The 19,334-nt window shown below is 42.3% G+C and overlaps 2 protein-coding genes across 3 annotated transcripts in view; one reads left to right on the top strand and one right to left on the bottom strand.

Moving 5' to 3' along the window:
* Positions 1–538: 538 nt before the first annotated feature.
* On the bottom strand, positions 539–10,888 carry LOC106561081 (nucleobindin-2). Its single transcript, XM_014124704.3, has 13 exons — positions 10,589–10,888; positions 9,143–9,280; positions 8,758–8,865; positions 8,384–8,516; positions 7,579–7,676; positions 6,259–6,444; positions 3,134–3,224; positions 2,923–2,981; positions 2,653–2,745; positions 2,437–2,526; positions 2,106–2,276; positions 1,708–1,768; positions 539–1,513 (listed from the first exon to the last, which is right to left on the bottom strand). Exons 2-13 carry the CDS (start codon positions 9,278–9,280, stop codon positions 1,401–1,403), a joined length of 1,341 nt encoding a protein of 446 aa, XP_013980179.1. The 5' UTR covers positions 10,589–10,888; the 3' UTR covers positions 539–1,400.
* Positions 10,889–12,429: 1,541 nt separating this feature from the next.
* The window catches only part of LOC106561080 (phosphatidylinositol 4-phosphate 3-kinase C2 domain-containing subunit alpha), a 66,230-nt gene continuing 59,325 nt past the window's right edge, over positions 12,430–19,334 (top strand). The window contains exon 1 of one of the 2 annotated variants that reach the window (XM_082957171.1): positions 12,430–12,521. The gene's annotated coding sequence lies outside the window, so the exon portion shown is untranslated. The remainder of the gene's footprint in view (positions 12,522–19,334) is intronic. The other variant, XM_014124702.3, reaches the window with a different exon arrangement.

Genomic DNA, 19,334 nt, shown 5'->3' on the forward strand with positions numbered 1-19,334 from the left:
GCCAAATCCCCTCAGAGGCTACAATTTCTCCAAGATAATGCTGACAGAGTCTTGACCAGAACCAGGAAGTCAGCCCACATCACCCCCATTCTTGCTGAACTCCACTGGCTAACACTACAGCAACTCACCACTGCATCAAGTCCTGAAGACAATTCTCCATACTATGGGGGACCAGGCCTTCTGCTCCATTGCCCCTCGCCTATTGAATTCTCTTCCTGACTCTCTGAGAGCCGCGCCATCAATCAGAATTTAAAACGGGCCTTTAGTGCTAATCTGGAACGTCCTTTTATCACCTAGCCTACTATTGCTATTTCCTGCCTTGATTCTAAATGTGTGATGTTTTTAATAGTCATTTTTATGATCATTATTTTTACCTATGTAGAGCTTTGAGATAACACTGCAATGAAAAGCGCCATACAAATTAAATGTGTTATTATTATTATTATCCCCACAATAGACTTTGGTCCTAAACTGTGATCATAATATATACTCTCACAAATAAAGACAAGTTCACACACAGAAAGACAGACACTGGAAATGAAGATAAATGACATACATTCAAGACTCCTTATTGTCCCTATCAACCACAATGAAAACAATTTACAACATTCTAAGTCAACATCAATGGGGCATTTTTGTTACACAAAAACAATTGGCAGTTTTTGTGGCATGTAAACATTCTTTTAGCCAATATTAAATTACTACAGTACCTCCTTAATGTATCTGTGTATGGGCAATTATTAATATCAGGAATGAATCACAGTATCACAGTAAACCAGCTCCAGGTAAGTTATACATTATTTATCATGACAGCATACTATCAAGCAGCATATCAAAATTGACATTCATTTGACCCACCTCCGTAAACTATTTAACCAAAATGTATTTTGTATTTTAAACAAATCTTTCCCCACAGAAATAATCCCACTGGGTAGCATACCTAACTAGGTAGAAAACAAAACATTGCACGTATTCAGGAACAAAACCTCTTCCCAATCATCCCAAATGACTTCCCATATCGAACCATGTGCAGGTTGTGTCAAGAGGGAAAATAACTAATAACAAAGAGTGGATTGTCCACAAAATGCCTGGTTCAGCAATTATTTCAAGTCTCGTTGGTTGTGCTGGCTGTTCCTGCCAGCGCCGGAATGCCACGACTGGAAGTGGGTCAAAACCCAAGGCTTCATTCTGATTGGTTTAGCTGGTCTCGGGAAATTGTTGGACTGTATGTGTGCGTGCGGGTATATTGTGGGACCGTAGAGCGCCGACAACACATTAAAACGAACTCAAACGGATTCGTTGCAAGATTAGTTTACACACATATGCACATGGAAACACACGCATGCACAAACACACACTAAGAGATTCACACACACACACAGAAAAAGTTGCCGGGCCTGCTAAGAGTGTGCAGGTAAGTCTTGCTGGTGAGTAGGGGGTAGAGGTTGGCTGTCTCCTGGTAGTACTGGCAATGCTTGACCTCCAGGGGGCACTGCTTCTGTAGCTCTGCCATCTAAAGCACATCATTGCGTTTGAAACAGATAAAAGGAAGTTAGGATTCCCCCCCTTTGTCTTCCACTGACATCAATGCTTGATTAAGTGTGAATTTGACTTAAGAGGAAGTTAGGATTCGACTGATGGTCATTATTCATGTTGGCAATACTAGTCTAGAAGAGGATGTTATTACTGAAGTCAACTTGTACTGACCTTTGACATCAACGGCCGCATTTGCTTTTTCAAATTTTATTATCTGCATTTGTTCCACCGCCTGAGGACAAGACAGACAAGAGATGGAGATGTTATCTGACCCCAAAAAACTGGGAGAGCGATGACCCAGTTCAAAAGTGTTACAATAGACAAATTGTAGCTGAAAATGTGCTCTTTTTTGTTTATGGTGAGCCAGTGTCACAGAATAAAAAAGTCAAATTACGAGTCACTTATTTATTAAGTTAGTTACCCCTCTAATACTGAGCACTTAATGCTACTGTCTCAAAGCTTGTCTGCTATGGGACTGCAGATGCATTTTGTGTCAAAAAGGTACGTTAGCTGTTTATTCTGACATTTTGTAAATGCTAACACTGATATGAGGTACTGTACTAGGTTACCTGCTGCAGCTCGGCTTTCTGGGCGTTGAGTTGCTCCTGCTGCCTTTCCAGCTCCTCTTTCTGTTTCTGCAGCTCTACGTTCTTCTGGTTGAGGTTGCTCTCCTCCTGGGCCAGCTGCTCCTCAAACAACTTCATCTCCTCGTCCGTGTAGGCCGGGGCCTGCTCCAGAGTCTGGAGAGGAGAAGACGTGGAGGGGAGAAACAAAGAAGGGTAGAAGCGCCATTATTGCATTGCCTCTCAGGGTTAGGGTCAATAGCATTCAGTTCCTCTTGACCACTTCAGGCTCCAGCAGGAAACCACACTGAGGTGGCGGTAGTTGCCTGTCCCTTACTTCCCAGCTGTCTGGCTCTTTGAACTCTTTCTTGTTTGTGGACATCAGGAACTCATCCAGGGAGACCAGTCTATCCTTGTTGGTGTCCACCTGAGTACAGATGAAAGGAATGAAACGTCAGCAAATAGGTTGACTGAAGAAGCAGTATTGATTTTGTGTGTGTGTGTCTGTATGACTCAGTGACTCCATCATACCCCATCCCTCCTGCTAGCTCACCTCATTCATGACGTGTTCCCTCATGCGCAGTCTCTCCTCCTCCATCTCTGTCATGTCATCCTCTTCAAGATTAGGGCTGTACATCTTCTCCAGCTACAAAAACACACACGTATTTAAACTCTGGGCCTGCTCGAGTTACAACACACACACACACACACACACACACACACACACACACACACACACACACACACACACACACACACACACACACACACACACACACACACACACACACACACACACACACACACACACACACACACACACCTCTTTAGTGAACAGGGCTTCGAGCTCCTGTTGATCAATGTAGCCATCTCCGTTGGTGTCTGGAAAAAAGAAAATGGCTTCAATAAAAAAAAAGTACTTCCTTTGAGGATTTCTTAATAAGGTCCATTGTGATTGGTGTGTAATTGGAGAACGTGACAATATTATTTTATTAGGCTTTTGAACCTGTGAATGGCTACTTGTGTGAGCTTACCGTGGAGTTTGAAGAAGGTCTTGGGGTCAAAGTCATTTGGGTCCAAACCGTCAGACTCCTTCCAGACCTCTTTCAGCTGGTCCTGACTGCCCTACACACACACACACACACACACACACTTCACTAGTACAGTTTATAGAAATACCCATATACAGTGTAAACTAGGGAACCAGTAATGATTTCCTACGCCGGACAACTAATTGATAATAATCAGCATTTTATACAGTACCAGTAAAAAGTTTGGACACACCTACTCATTCCAGGGTTTTTCTTTATTTTTACTATTTTCTACATTGTAGAATACTAATAAAGCCATCAAAACTATGAAACAACACACATGGAATCATGGACTTCAACTGTGTACATATGCTCAAGCACACATGCATATTGACACCACACACACACACGCTGCTGCTACTCTGTTTATTATATATCCTGATTGCCTAGTCACTTTTACCCCTACCCACATACTGTATTACCTCAACCATCTCGTACCCCTGCACATTGACTCAGTACTGCTTCTCCTTGTATATAGCCTTGAGTTTTTTTTATTTTATTTTATTGTGTAACTATTTGGGGCGGCAGGTAGCCTAGTGGTTAGAGCGCTGGACTAGTAACTGAAAGGTTGCAAGATCGAATCCCCGAGTTGACAAGGTAAAAAAAAAACATCTGTTGTTTTGCCCCTGAACAAGGCTGTTCCTAAGGCTGCCCCTGAACCCACTGTTCCTAAGCCATCATTGAAAATAATTTATTCTTAACTGACTTGCCTAGTTAAATGAAGGTAAAATAAAAAATCATTTTTTATTTAGCAAACATTTTGTCAGACTTTTTAAAACTCTGCACTGTTGGGAATGGGCTCATATGTAAGCATTTGACTAAAGTCTACACCAATTGTATTATATATGACCAATAACTTTTTATTTGATCCTCAGTTTTCTCCTATCACAGCCATTCAACTCTGTAACTCTTTTAAAGTCACCATTGGCCTCATGGTGAAATCCCTGAGCCGTTTCCTTCCTCTCCGGCAACTGTGTTAGGAAGGACACCTGTGTCTTTGTAGTGACTGGGTGTATTGATACACCATCCAAAGTGAAATTAATAACTTCACCATGTTCAAAGGGATATTCAATGCCTGCTTCTTTTTTTTACCCATCCAATAGGTGCCCTTGTTTGTGAGGCATTGGAAAACCTCTGGTCTTTGTGATTGGATCTGTGTTTGAAATTCACTGCTCGACCGAGGGACCTTACAAATAATTGTATGTGTGGGGTACAGAGATGATGAACTCATTCAAAAATGATGTTAAACAATATTATTGCACACAGAGTGATTCCATGCAACTTATTATGTGACTTGTTAAGCAAATGTTTACTCCTGAACTTATTTAGGCTTGCCATAAAGGGTTATTGACTCAAGACATTTCAGCTTTTCATTTTTGATAGTAATTTGTAAAACATTCCACTTTGACATTATGGGGTATTGTGTGTAGGCCAGTGACAAAAAAAATCTAAATGTAATCAATTTTAAGTTCAGGCTGTAACACAACCAAATGTGGAAGAAGTAAAGGAGTGTGAATACTTTCTGAAGGCACCGTATAGTCCTTGGCCTATGTTGTTGTATAGGTGGAGTTATATATTTTTAGTTTCAAACCATTTTGAAAATGTTTATCCCAATGTCACACATTGGCCCCATGTATCTATAGAAAGACCCATATACAGTAACGGGGTCTTTGTTAGATTAGTATCACTGTAAATTCCTACAGGGTTGTTAAGTTGTAGCCTTATCCTAGATCTGTTTGTGCATTATAACCAACTCATGTGGTTGGCTATAGGTCTACAGCACAAAAAGATTGAAGACCAGGCTAGTTCATTTGGGGTTCAGTAATTTGGGGTTTAATATCACTGAAATATCTTAGAGGGTGGTTGATTATCAAGGTAAATGTCTTACATGGTGATTGATTTTGGGTTTAGTTATAGTATCATTGTAAAATCACAGCCTCCAGTATTTATGCTGCAATAGTTTGTGTCGGGGGGCTAGGGTCAGTCTGTTATATCTGGAGTATTTTTCCTTTCTTATCCGGTGTCCTGTGTGAATTTAAGTATGCTCCCTCTAATTCTCTCTCTCCCTCTCGGAGGACCTGAGCCCTAGGTCCATGCCTCAGGACTACCTGGCCTGATGACTCCTTGCTGTCCCCAGTCCACCTGGTCATGCTGCTGCTCCAGTTTCAACTGTTCTGCCTGCGGCTATGGAACCCTGATCTGTTCACCGGACGTGCTACCTTATCCCGGACCTGCTTTTTTCGACTCTCTCTCTACCGCACCTGCTGTCTCTAACTCTGAATGATCGGCTATGAAAAGCCACCTGACATTTACTACTGAGATGCTGACCCGTTACACCCTCTACAACCACTGTGATTATTATTATTCGACCCTGCTGGTCATCTATGAACGTTTTAACATCTTGGTCATGTACTGTTATAATCTCTACCCGGCATAGCCAGAATAAGACTGGCCACCCCTCAGAGCCTGGTTCCTCTCTAGGTTTCTTCCTAGGTTCCAGCCTTTCTAGGGAGTTTTTCCTAGCCACTGTGCTTCTACATCTGCATTGCTTGCTGTTCGGGGTTTTAGGCTGGGTTTCTGTATAGCACTTTGTGACATCGGCTGACGTAAAAAGGGCTTTATAAATACATTTGATTGATTGAAATGTCCAATACGGTGGTTGATTTAGGGTTTAGTTAATGTAATCATGTTTCTGTCCAACCATTTTTAAGCAAGTAAAGTAGCTGTTGGATAAAACAGCCTGATGGAAACAGAAAATTGTCTGTAAACTTCCCTAAATATCGACAAAACAAAATGACGCTCAATTGGTGGATAATTTTTGGGCCGGTGAAACGGTTCATGCAACAAATTGGCAGTGGAAACCATTTTTTTGGCGCAATTGTTGATAGAATAGGCCTAACCATCATGTTGGGGTAAATATGCAGTCATGCAATAGAGGGTTTAGTTATGGTATCATTGTAAAAGTCTTACAGGGTGGTTGAATTTGAGTTAAGTTACAGTATCAAGGTAAATGTCTCGCATGGTATTTAGTTTTGGGTTTAGTTATAGTAGCAGGGTAACTGTCTTACAGGGTGGTTGATTTTGGGATGGTTTGCGTGTTTCTTCCTCAGCTCTTCGTAGTGCTGTTCCTCGTCCTTGCGTTGCTCCTTGTCGAGGTTCTTCAGGTGCTCCTTCCTCTTGTGCTCCTTCATCATCTCGTACCTCTTAAACTCCTCGTGCCGATCCTTGTCATAGTTTTCCAGGTCACTGGTAGCCTATATACATCAACCAGGAAAAGGAGACAACGAGAACTGAACAAATGAAAACAAAAGCACGATTTCAATTCAACCCCTAGCCCTAGATACTTCTGAAAAGGCTTTAAATCTGTGTAGATATGGAATTGAGCAAAATAAATACTATTTATGCCTACAGTTCTGCATCACCATGGACCTGGAGGGATTTCAAACCAATAAATGTGGACAGAGACTATTATAGAAGAGACTGAGAAAGGATGTGACATGCTCTTGATGATTAGTTTGAAGTACAAATGATATTAGTTCACATAGCAACATCACTGACTTCAGACTCATCACTAAGAAGTAGCATGCTACCAAAGGATTCACATTAGGCGCTGGAAAGGTCAGAGTTCAAACTGAATTCACTTTTAGTTGAGTGTAAATGTTCAAAATAGTCTTCATTCCGATATTAAGAAAAACAGGAAGTAGGTTTGCGTTCTTTACCAAGGAGAAATCTTCAATTTTCTAGTTTAGTTCACACACAACCCCAGGCTCTCTCTCAACTGTCAAAGCTGATTTGGGCATTTACCTCTGGCAAGCCAGCTCTCACCAACAAAGGACAAATAGCTCAGAATGCTTCAGTGCCTCTGTGTAATTAAATCTACAAGTGAAAGCTCAGGATTGTTAATAGCAACAAAAACGTTAATTTGTTCACCATGGATAAAGAGGAGCATTACAAGGTAATTCAAAGACTTCTATTAGGTCAAATCGACCCTATTTGGGGACACTGTCGTCCTCTAACCATTTTTCCATTATCTAACATCACCAGATAGAGCACATGTGCATGGCCAGGATGAACTTTCCATTACATTTGCTATTCAAACAATAAGTTAGCTTCAAGGCTATAACCCCTTTGGGGTGGATGTCCTAGCTCACAAGAGAGTTTACAAGTTATTTTACGCTTATTCATTCAAGAGGCATCAATTACAGAGCAAACATTTCAGCTGTCAGGCCATTGTCAGCGTGTGAACTTTTAAACTCTCTTTTCGAGTATGGACCCTGGTATCATTTTGGTCCATGCACCATGTGTTCTGAGCAGGGTGGTTTCAAGAACCATTGTGTGGTCATTTTAAACATTGCATCACGTTGTAGTGTGTGTATAAACATTCCTACCGATTTAATAAGCTTATCCAGGTCCTCCACTTCGAAGGTGTGTGGGTTCATGTGGTTCATATACTCAAACTGCATGAGCAGCGCCTTGTGGTTCATTTCTGAGGGGGGAAAGAGAAGTTTCCTATTAGGAGGGAAACTAATACTGTACGATTTAAGTGGTTACAAGTTGCTTGCTGACAACTGCTGCCAAAAAGTACGCCCATACTTTATATGAGGTAATTGTGTAGTTACAGCTCAAATGTATCCACAATTCAATCATTGTAATTAATTGTGTTTGTAATAAATTAAAGTGACCTTTACTCTAGAATATTGTACATTAACATCCTCTCTTAACAATAATAAACTAGTCACTCACACCTCTTTTGAATGATAACACCAAGCAGTTATTAATATTGTGGATATTGGACAATGGTAGTGCAACGCTAAAAGACGGTGCTAAAAACTCACAGGCAGTTGAGAGATTGTTTTGATGACTGACTCTTGCTTTGGCGGTGACCGCAGCCAGGTATTTCTGGCAGTCCCAATATAAGCATGGTCTTGTTTGAGTGCAAGACCATGCTTGTTAGTAGTACCTCAACCCCTCTTCCAAGATGTGTCAACATGGACATTTCCGCAACATGTGACTTTCCTATTTACTTGCACAATAGCCTCAAGGCACTTCCATTTTCCTACGTGATGGACTATATCAAGCTTAGGATGTTGGTGGTGCATTGCATCATATGTCCTGTCAATTGGACAAACGTTCCTGCTGATAGGATGGCTGCAGGTTGGACGGGAAAGGACATATTTGAACAGACCAGCGTACCATGCCCTCCCTCAACGTCTTGTTTAGCTTTGATGAGCGTCCGTAGCCTGTTCACCTCCTGCCTCTTCAACTCGTCAAGTTTGGTCCTCACGTGATGGCCGACAAAGTCCAGCTCTTTGGCCAGCTTGCCTTGCTGCTCAGAAACAAAAAGCAACCAGAGATTTGAGTGACCAATAACAATAAATGGAAACTGACCAGGAGGCCAGCTGGGTCATGTTCATTAGGGCATGCAACAAACAGTTGAAAACATTTTGCAACAGAAAAATAAAATGAGCATTTCTTATTGGACAAGTCCGGGTAGTCCCTCCCTGTTTTTTTTGTCCGTTTGGTGCCTAATGAACACAACCCTGCAAATGCTGAAGCTGCTGGGGTACCTTAATGTCCTCCATGTCTGTGTTGTGGAGCTTCTCTCTGAAATGCTGGTCCTTCTCCAGGAAATCAATGACTTCCCTGAGGTAGCGGTCATAGTGAAGGCCCGTGTCCTGAAACAAAAAAACAGTCAAAATCCACATTGTAGTGCGTAAGTGGGACAGAGATGAAAGGGGAGAGGTTTACATTGGATTCATATGGCCTAGGTCTAAACCTCCTCCATTTCCTGCAGCCTTTCTTCTTTCTTATGCGTTCAAATAGCCTAACCTTAGCCAGTCTCAAAATATTATTTCACAAGTATTAAAAAGACCATCTGCTTCCTACACAGTTGTTATCACTTCTTCATCAAATTGCACATGATCAGTACTGCAACACACACACTCCACTCACCACACTCTGTGGCGCCTCTAGTTTCTGCTCTGGGGTTTCCACTTTAGTCTTGTCCACAGCGATGGGCACTGCTTCCACACAGAACCACAAGCTCAGGACGAGCACAGGGCAGCGGCAGAAGGCTTTACTCCACAACATCTGTGTACACAGGAGCACATCACCAGCCTAAGGTTAATAAGTGGCTACATCAACAGCTGCTTCAAGGGAAAGTACACAGGAGAACATCACCAGGCTAAGGTTTATTGGCTACACAGCTGCTTCAAGGGATACTATGAGAAATTGCTGATGGTAAAAACAGACAAATGTCATATTTCAGTTGGTCAAATGAAATAACACTAATCTATTTCTCACAGACATAGAATGGCAAGATGTACAGCATCTGTTTGAGCCTATAGGTACGTCATTGATATTGCGAGTTGCCAATGGAGCTCTTTATGTATAGAGTGTATATTGCATTCCTAAATGTTTCATAGTGATAAGAACAAATAGGTTTATACTGTAAACCTCACCTTCTTACAGTAAGCTCACTGGCCTGGGAAATGGGCCATTGATTTTGCAATCAGTGAACCCACACACACACACACACACACTCCTCCCTATTGACCAATGTGTTGACAAGTAAAATGTTAAACTAGTTTAATCTCAATCTCCACAGTAACCTCCCCACCAAAAGAAAACAGTGGTGATTGTGCCACTCACGTGTCTGTGGGATAAACCAGGGAGTGTGCTCAGCAGGACATAACGTTTTGGAACGTTCAGATAGAAATATCTTATGTAGAACAAAAATGCCTCTCCGACATGTAGAACAAGGCATCATGTCCCGAGTGGTGCAGCGGTCTAAGGCACTGCATCTCAGTGCAAGAGGCGTCACTACAGTCCCTGGTTCGAATCCAGGCTGTATCACATCTGGCCGTGATTGGGAGTTCCATATGGTGGTGCACATTTGGCCCAGCGTCGTCCGGCTTTGGCCGCCATTGTAAATACGAAATTGTTCTTAACTGACTTGCCTAGTTATATAAAGGTTAAATAAAAAAATGTAATAAAATGTCGACTCTGTTCAAGGCATTTTTATCGACAACGTTTGGCAACTGAACTTGGCCCAGTTCTCTTGGGCTTTGACACCTGAAAGAGAAGCTTGTCAACCTGTTTATGTATTACTTCACGACACGAACTCATCAGCAGCATCCAGTAGTTTTGAACCTGTTGTTACATCTGTGATCTAGCTATCTAATTTTATCAGGTCCATATTGTGGGTCTTTCTTGATAATAATGAGTTCTGGCTATATGTGTAAGAAATACTGGAAAGATCATAATAACTACTTAAGTGTCGAACAAGTAGGCTGTGGATGATTTCCCTTCAACTGTTCCAACACGTCCAACTAACGTTACTGAACTGTCATTTGTTCATAATAGCATGATAATAAATGTCATGTAACAGAAACTTACTTTGACAGCTGCCCCTTCCAAGTAATGGTATGTCACGCCACGCTTTTTGAAACGTTAATTTATCCAAACGTTAAAAAGACTGGAGTCTGTTTACAGCTGTCATGCACTTTACACCGGCCAGAGTCTCTTCCTAACCCTAGTGGTCGTCACTAGTTATCACAGCCACAAAGTCATAATTACGCTAAACCCCGCCTATTTAAAAAAATATATTATCCTTCTTCTTAATATCTGAATTTAAAGCTAACCCGAACCCTAACCACACTGCTAACCTTATGTCTAACCATAACCTTAAATTAAGACCAAAAAGCAACAAACACATTTTTTTTATGATGCCAATTTTGACTTTATGGCTGGGGTAACTAGTGACAACCCTAGGAATAGTAGTAAGATCAACCTACGGGCTAATTGCCATGGTAACGCCCCCACGTGGCCACAACTATCCTCATTGGGTAGAAATATTCTCGTCGCTTTGTGAAATAGTCGCATTGGCAGCCAGTTGGGCAGAAGATATGTCAGTCAAACTGTTCCTCAAACTGTTGGTCAAGGTGCTATGAGGCTAAATGTACGTGGCGTTTGCAAACCTGTGTGAACCAAGAACAAGTATGGTTTAGTATGAATATATTAAACCCTCGTTGACGTTTGTAGGCGATGGGCGTATTCGAGTGGATCACTTTTGGCAAGTCGGAGACCCCCGCCTTTCAAAGTGTGTTGCATCAAATCAAAGTTTATTGGTTGCATACACATATTTGAAGATCTTAACATAGGTGCATCAAAATGCTTATGTTTCTAGCTCCAACGGTGCAGTAATAACTAACAATACATTAACAATACACACATAATCCAACATTTAAAAAAAGAAAGAAATTAAGACAGATCAGAAGAGCAATATCAGAGACCGGAATATAAATATATATTTATATTTTACATGTTAGTCATCTAGCAGATGCTCTTATGCAGAGCTACTTACGGTTTGTGCATTTATCTTAAAAGCTAGGTGGGAAAACCACATCACAGTCATAGTGTGGCTCAGTTGGTAGAGCATGGTGTGTGCAATGCCAGGGTTGTGGGTTTGATTCCCACGGGGGCCAGTACAAAATAAAAATGCATGAAATTAAATGTATGAAATATATGCATTCACTACTGTAAGTCGCTCTGGATAAGAGTGTCTGCTAAATGTAAAAAAATGTAAATAGTAAGTACATTTTCTAGTCAGACCTAGTAAAGTGTGAAAAAAAAGGCAAGTGTGAGTGTTAGCTTACAAAAGGCATTCTGAATTGATTTTTTTCAGGGTGGGGGTCAGAGGGGTAGAGGAGGGGGTGCGAGGGGGGTGCTGTGGAATTATTTAAGATACTCTTCGAAGAGGTTGGTTTTAAGATGGTTTTGGAAGATAGGCAAGGACTCTGCTGTCCTAGCTTCAGGGGGAAGCTGGTTCCACCATTGGGGTGCCAGGACAGAGAACAGCTTGGACTGGGCTGCACACTCCCGTAGGGGTGGGAGGGCCAAGATTACAGAGTACTCTGAGAATATGGTGTGTATTGACAGTATGGACAGTATATTAATGGAAAAGGTATGTACAGCAGTGTTTATAAAGGAGGACTTTTGACTAGAATACAGTATGTACATATAAAGTGGGTAAAACAGTATGTAAACATTAGTAGAGTGAATGGTGTTCGATGACTCTATGTACAGTACATAGGGCAGCAGTCTCTGAAGTGCAGGGTAGATTACTGGGTGGTTGCCAGCTAGTGATGACTGTTTAACAGTCTGATGGCCTGGAGATAGAAGCTGTCTCTCGGTCCCAGCTTTGATGCACCCTGTCTCCGCCTTCTAGATGGTAGCGGGGTGAACAGGCCGTGGCTCGGGTGGCTAAAGGTCCTCGATGATCTTCTTAGCCTTCCTGTAACACCGGTGCTGTAGATGTCCTGGAAAGCAGGTAGGTTGGGGCGGGCGGGCGGTTCAGTTCCCGTACCAGGCGGTGATACAGCCCGACAGAATACTCTCGATGGTGAATCTGTAGAAGGGTTTATCATAGTCCAAAAAATGTATGCGTATGCACAGTAGTGTTATAAAATATTGGACTGTTGGCTTTCATACTTTTCTCAATCTCAGCGCAGCTCAAGCAATTTCTCCAACTGGCAACACATTCAAATGAATAGAGGAAGCTTACCGGAGCAGCGTTGATTGGAAATTGTGGCGAGGTGTGCGTTCGGGCTGTGCGTCTTCGGCCGATGGTGGTCTCAGAGCCAAGTAGCTATGTCACAGTGGCACACCGGACTATCGCGTCTCAGCATCCGTATGATTTAAGTTTTATGGGGATAAAAAATGTCCGACTTGCACCAACAACATGTTGATTGGGGTAGCATGTTAGAGCGTTGTGCCAGTCACCGAAAGGTCATTGGTTCAAATACCTGAGCCGACAAGGTGAAAAATCTGTTGATGTGCCCTTGAGCAAAGCACTTAAGATCCTTAAGAGTCTATTGACGCATCCGCACATCAATCCAATTAACATAATACAAAAATACCCATCAAAACTGTGAATTTAAGCTAGAGATATCTGGTTTTGCATGGGCTGGGTCTCAATCCACCACATCCGTCTTTCGGCTTTCCGCATCTGCGGTGGAAAGTGAAAGAGCTAAAGAGCTGCTTGTCAGACCAGGAGACATCCCAAAAATCGGTCTTCTCACAAAAACGTCTGTTTTGTGTTTGGCCTGCTAACTATGAAATGATAACACTCCAACAAACACAATGGTGTTTGTCACGGATCCCTCCGGAACGTTCATCATGAACACCTGTCCCCTATTCCCACTGATTAGTATTTGTATATATGTGCCCTTTGGAGGGTGAATATTGTTACAATGTCCGTTGGTGCATGTGAGTACCTGTGCTGTGTGTTTTGGGCTTTAGTGCCCTTGTGGATTGCCCAGATGATTACGAGTCTCGTCCCGTGTGTTAATCATTGTGCACTAGTGTTATTTATTCGAAGGAACTCCTCGCTCTTTTGTTTGGGTTTCAACCCTGTGTTTTATGTACGTGTTTGTTTGGTCTTCCTGCCCTTACACGGCACGCCGTTATTTGGGGCGTAATAAAAAAAACTATTACGCATTCCTGCGCCTGTCTCACCAAATTATTGTTACCAACGTGATAGTGTTCTCCGTTTTGAGGTACAACTCCCACAAGTGTCACGGGACTCAGCCTCTCACTCAACGTGATTAAGACAAAGGAGATGATTGTGGACTACAGGAAAAGGAGGACCGAGCACACCCCCATTCTCATCGACGGGGCTGTAGTGGAGCAGGTTGAGAGTTTCAAGTCCCTTGGTGTCCACTTCACCAACAAACTAACATGGTCCAAGCACACCAAGACAGTCGTAAAGAGGGCATGACAAAACCTATTCCCCCTCAGGATACTGAAAAGATTTGGCATGGGTCCTCAGAAGGTTCTACAGCTGCACCATCGAGAGCATCCTGACTGGTTGCATCACTGCCTGGTATGGCAACTGCTTGGCCTCCGACCGCCAGGTACAACAAAGGGTAGTGTGTACGCCCCAGTACATCACAGGGGCCAAGCTTCCTGCCATCCAGGACCTCTATACCAGGCGACGTCAGATTAAGGCCCTAAAAATTGTCAAAAACTCCAGCCACCCTAGTCATAGACTGTTCTCTCTGCTACCGCACAGTAAGCGGTACCGGAGCGTCAAGTCTAGGTCCAAGAGGCTTTTAAACAGCTTCTACCACCAAGCCATAAGACTCCTGAACATCTAATCAAATGGATACCCAGACTAGTATCAAATAAATTGAAGTATGGGGGTAAATATGTGGTTAAATATGTGTCCAAAAATCTTCAATATTTCCTGAGCTTTCTTATATCTCCTAGACATAGGACAGACACTTCAAAACTTTTTTCCTTATGATTTATGTTTTGACTGTCATTTTTTTGGCCATTCATGAATGTGTTATTCAATGTGTTTCTGTGGGCTGTAGTAGTAGTAAAGGACAAATTCAATATTTTATCACTTTTTTTATACATAAAGGGGTCCTAAATTTCTAAATCAAATAGCTTAATGATCCATGGTATGACCATCTTAAAATTATTCCATATGTTAGCCTAGTAAAACAACACATTTCACTGCACCTATCCAGTGTATGTGACAATATTTTTTTCTAAATAATAATACATAAAAAAGACTGCATGAATATTGCAAAAACCATGTGATCAAATACAAAGGTGAGGAGGTTTTTACTGCAGTCGACTGAAAGTTTCTGCAGTTGCTCTTCACCAACTTCCTCATGCAGCCATCGCCTGCGTTGTGGGAGGCTCTATTGTCAACCAATCATTAGACTTTTTTTGTTTGACCCATGCAAACGTGACCGAAGACATGACTGAAAGAGGAACCAACTTCACCGCGATTTCAGTACTGCGGATGATATATACAAATGATTTAAGTTTGTGAGTGTGTGAAATGGGGGTTGGATACATAGAAAGACGTAGACAATGTCAACACTGCCATGTTGATCTGTGCCGTGCTATTGGAAAACCACTTTGGTGTCCGACTTTCGGCTGTCGCAGTTGCACCTCCCCAAAAATAATTCCTCGATTTTCGTCTACAGTCGGTTGCTTGATCCTTACCACTCAAACATGCCCGATGTCATGGTGAGATTGGCTAGCTAAGCTCATGTGCAGAAACGCACCATCGGGTCTAACGATCGTCTCTCACCCAACTGCGCATTTGCAGGCCGTCAAATCAATGTGCAGGCAGTCAAATCGATGCTCAGATGTTGCAAGCATCAACCAATGGTTGTGTGCCGTGTCATTGACTGAAAGATTGCTATATCTTATGACATGGTTAGCTGATATGTAAAATACCTATCCAGGCAGGGCGTCATGAACCTAAAAAATGAGAGGGCACAAAGTAGCTTGCGTGAGGATGGCTGGGGGTGGTCTGAAGTGGATCTAGGCCCCCGTCCGGAAGTTGGAGAATTTAGCATTTTTCAAACACCTGAAACTGCATTTTCCTGCTATCTAGAGACATTATCATGACGCTTAATTCTATGTAAAGAATATGTCGATTTTTCTGCATATCTAAGACTACCTCGAGCTGTCTGTATCCTCCTGACTGGTAGTTATTTTTTTAAAGAAACTAAAATCTAGGTAAAAGATTGAAAGGAATGTGAGTCTTATTTAGTACATTTAGTTATTGGTTGCTTTTCTAAAGTCTACCAACCTTGCCAGCAGGCATGACAGATAAAATAGTTATACAAGCTAGCTACTCTAACTTGATTGTTAGCTGGAAATGGCTTCTTGGTAGATAGTTATGAGGTTGGGAACCTATCTGGGCTAGCTGGAGCCTACTTAATAAAATTGCTAGGTGGCTACTAGTAGTATTTATTACAGAGAAACAACAACAATAGTTTTACATTTTTTAAACAGGACAAATCTGACAAGGCACGTGCCCCTGTGCCCTCTATTGGCATGACACCACTGTATCCAGGTGTTGTAAGACCTGGGCAGAGGAAGCCGCCCAATGGCACTCCTTCCATATAAAGTTGTTTTTGACTAAAATGAAAACGTATCAGTTTGTCAATTTCACGAGGTTGGAGTAATAACATGTTCAGCTACTTAAGACATTGGCTCGAATCTAGGTTGTGCCTTTAGATTTCGAGAAAAGGTACAACTAAAGGAAGAATTTTACACTTCTCTCATTGGGTGTGTTTGAGTGGATCACTTTTCCTTCAAAGTGTGTCAAATACAGGCTACAGCTGAGACTGGAATGATACAGTTGGACCCATTGGTTGGACCACTTTCCAATTCAGCATCTCTTTGGATGTGTTCGAGCGGATCACTTTTGTCAAGATGGTCACCGCATTTAAAAGTTTGTTTCATTATGGGGATACAAATTGTCCGGCTTGCGCAAACATGTTGACTGCATGAACTTTACAAAAATCATGTGATCAAAGGTCATGAAGTTTTGACTGCAGCGACCGCAAGTTTCTGCAGTTTCTCTTCACCAACTTCACACTGCAGCTATCCTCTGCATAGTGTGAAGCTCTATTGTCAACCAATCATTAGTGTGTTTTTGTTAGACCCATGTGAAGGTGACCATAGATATGACTGAAACAGGAACCAAATTTGTCACGATTCATGTATATAGTGAATATATATATATATATATATATATATATATATACAAATGAATGTGACATTTAAGGCTCTCTCGCACTAATTGATTGTACAATGAACACATATGATTTCAGTTTGTGAGTGTGTGATATGGGGGTTGGAAAAGTTAATTTGTACATTATAAAGAAAAACTTTAATAAACAATGGCAACACTGTCATGTTGATCTGAGACTTGCTGTTGGAAAACTTTCAACAGTTGCAGATGCACCTCCCCTGACTTTGCTCCTTGACTTTCGTCTACAGTCAGTTACTTCACATGCTGACCAGACAGCGCGCATGTTGATTTTGTCCACCCACACCAGACGCGATCAGGACGCACAGGTTGAAATATCAAAATGAACTCTGAACCAACTATATTAATTTGGGGACAGGTCGAAACACATGAAACATTCATGACCATTTAGCTAGCTTGCTGTTGCTAGCTAATTTGTCCTGGGAAATAAACATTGGGTTGTTATTTTACCTGAAATGCACAAGTTCCTCTACTTTGACAATGAATCCACAGATAAAAGGGTAAACAGAGTTTGTTTCTAGTAATCTCTCCTCCTTCAGGCTTCTTCTTCTTTGGACTTTATATGGCGGTTGGCAACCAACTTAAAGGTTCATTACCACCACCAACTGGACTGGAGTGTGGACCTCAGTTCATCTTTCAATCACCCACGTGGATATATGCTCCTTAAAACCAATGAGGAGATGGGAGAGGCGGGACTTGCAGCTCGTCACAAATAGAACCAAGTTCTATTTTAGCGCCTGGCAACGCAGACACTTGTTGACGCGCGTGAGCAGTGTGGGTGTAATGATTGAATACCGTATGTGTACATGTATTTTGCGACGTGAGCGGTGTGGTCAGCATGTTAGCCTTACCACTCAAACGTGCCCATATACTTCTCAAGCCTTGGTCTGGTCTACAGTCTGCTTCACAAGCATTCCCGGAAGTCTAGTGATGTTGGGCCTCGGTTTAGAACCGAAAGTCTAAACGGGATCCTTTTGACGTCCGAACTCTGATGTCAACCCCACTGAAGTTGACATTTAAAATGGTTAGGGTTAAGTATGGAACGCCGTTTGGACGTTCCAAGGATCTCGGATACCGCTAACCGTTTAGAAACTCTTTGCCAAGATGGTGGAGTTACAGCAGAGCCAAAAGGCTCGTTTGATTGGTAAGGCGAAAGCATCCGACCGTAGATGCAATTCAATGAGTGGGGGAGATGGATCTGCGATGGCCGAAAGTCGGACACTGATCTGGTTTTCCAACAGCAAGCCTCAGTGCAAACTGCAGTGTTGCCATTGTTTATAAAAGTTGTTCTTTATCATGTTGAAATAAACATATCCTCGACCCCCATATCATACACTCCCTCACAAACTGAAAATATATGTGTGTACATTGTATAGTCAATTGGTGAAAGAGAGAGACTCATATCACATTCATTTGGATCCAAGATGGCATAGCAGTAGGACAGGTGTTTTTGTCTTTGTCTTATCCAGTGTCTTATCCCGTGTAAATAGCTGGTCTTTTTTGTATATATCTTAATCTCTCTTTCTATCTACGAACTAAATATACTTTCCTGCAACCCGCCTCACCCAATGTGGTACGGATCTGCTATTTGTATTCCTTATAACTGGAACGAGCTTTTCTGAACGCTGTGTCCCCTGTTCACCTAGCGTAGTAGTGACTACCGAACGGCACCCTGACTCATCTATTGCTGCTCTTTTGAACCTATGATCACTCAACTACACAGCTGATGCCCCCTGGACTGTTTCAATAATACGGTACCTCATTTTGTTTACCTGTCGGCCCCAGCCTCGAACTCAGGTCCTTTATGTACCTAACTGACCCGCTCTGCCCATTCATCGCCATTTACCAGTTGTTGTCTTAGCTCTCCCGATCTACACCTGTAATTTCTTTATGCCTCTCTCTAATGTCAATATGCCTTGTCTACTGCTGTCTTGGCTAGTTCTTATTGTTTTATTTCACTGTAGAGCCCTCAGTCCCGCTCAAAATGCCTTAGATTGCTCTTTTGTCCCACCCCACACACATGCGGAGACCTCACCTGGCTTAACTGGTGCCTCCAGAGACGAAACCTCTCTCATCGTCACTCAACGCCTAGGTTTACCTCCACTGTACTCACATACTATCATACCATTGTCTGTACATTATGCCCTGAATCTATTCTACCACGCCAGAAATCTGCTCCTTTTATACTCTGTCCACAATGCACTAGACAGGCAGTTTTTATAGCCTTTAGCCGTACCCTTATCCTCCTCTGTTCCTCTGGTGATGTAGAGGTTAACCCAGGCCCTGTAGCCCCCAGTTCCACTCCTATTCCCCAGGCACTATCATTTGTTGACTACTGTAACCGTAAAAGCCTTGGTTTCAAGCATGTTAACATCAGAAGCCTCCCCCTAAGTTTGTTTTATTCACTGCTTCAGCACACTCCGACAAACCTGATGTCCTAGCCGTGTCTGAATCCTGGTTTAGGAAGGCCACCAAAAACTCGGAAATTTCCATCCCCAACTACAACATTTTCCGCCGAGATAGAACTGCCAAAGGGGGCGGAGTTAGCCTGCAGAG

Source organism: Salmo salar, chromosome 10 (genome assembly GCF_965601325.2).
Source record: "Salmo salar chromosome 10, fSalSal1, whole genome shotgun sequence".
NCBI lineage: Eukaryota > Metazoa > Chordata > Actinopteri > Salmoniformes > Salmonidae > Salmo > Salmo salar.

Coding starts and splice junctions, on each gene's coding strand:
- LOC106561081 (XM_014124704.3), bottom strand. CDS start 9,280: ATGTTGTGGAGTAAAGCCTTCTGCCGCTGCCCTGTGCTCGTCCTGAGC. Junction 8,866..9,142: donor TAGAGGCGCCACAGAGTGTG/GTGAGTGGAGTG, acceptor TTTTTGTTTCAG/GACACGGGCCTTCACTATGA. Junction 6,445..7,578: donor TGGATAAGCTTATTAAATCG/GTAGGAATGTTT, acceptor TGATGTATATAG/GCTACCAGTGACCTGGAAAA.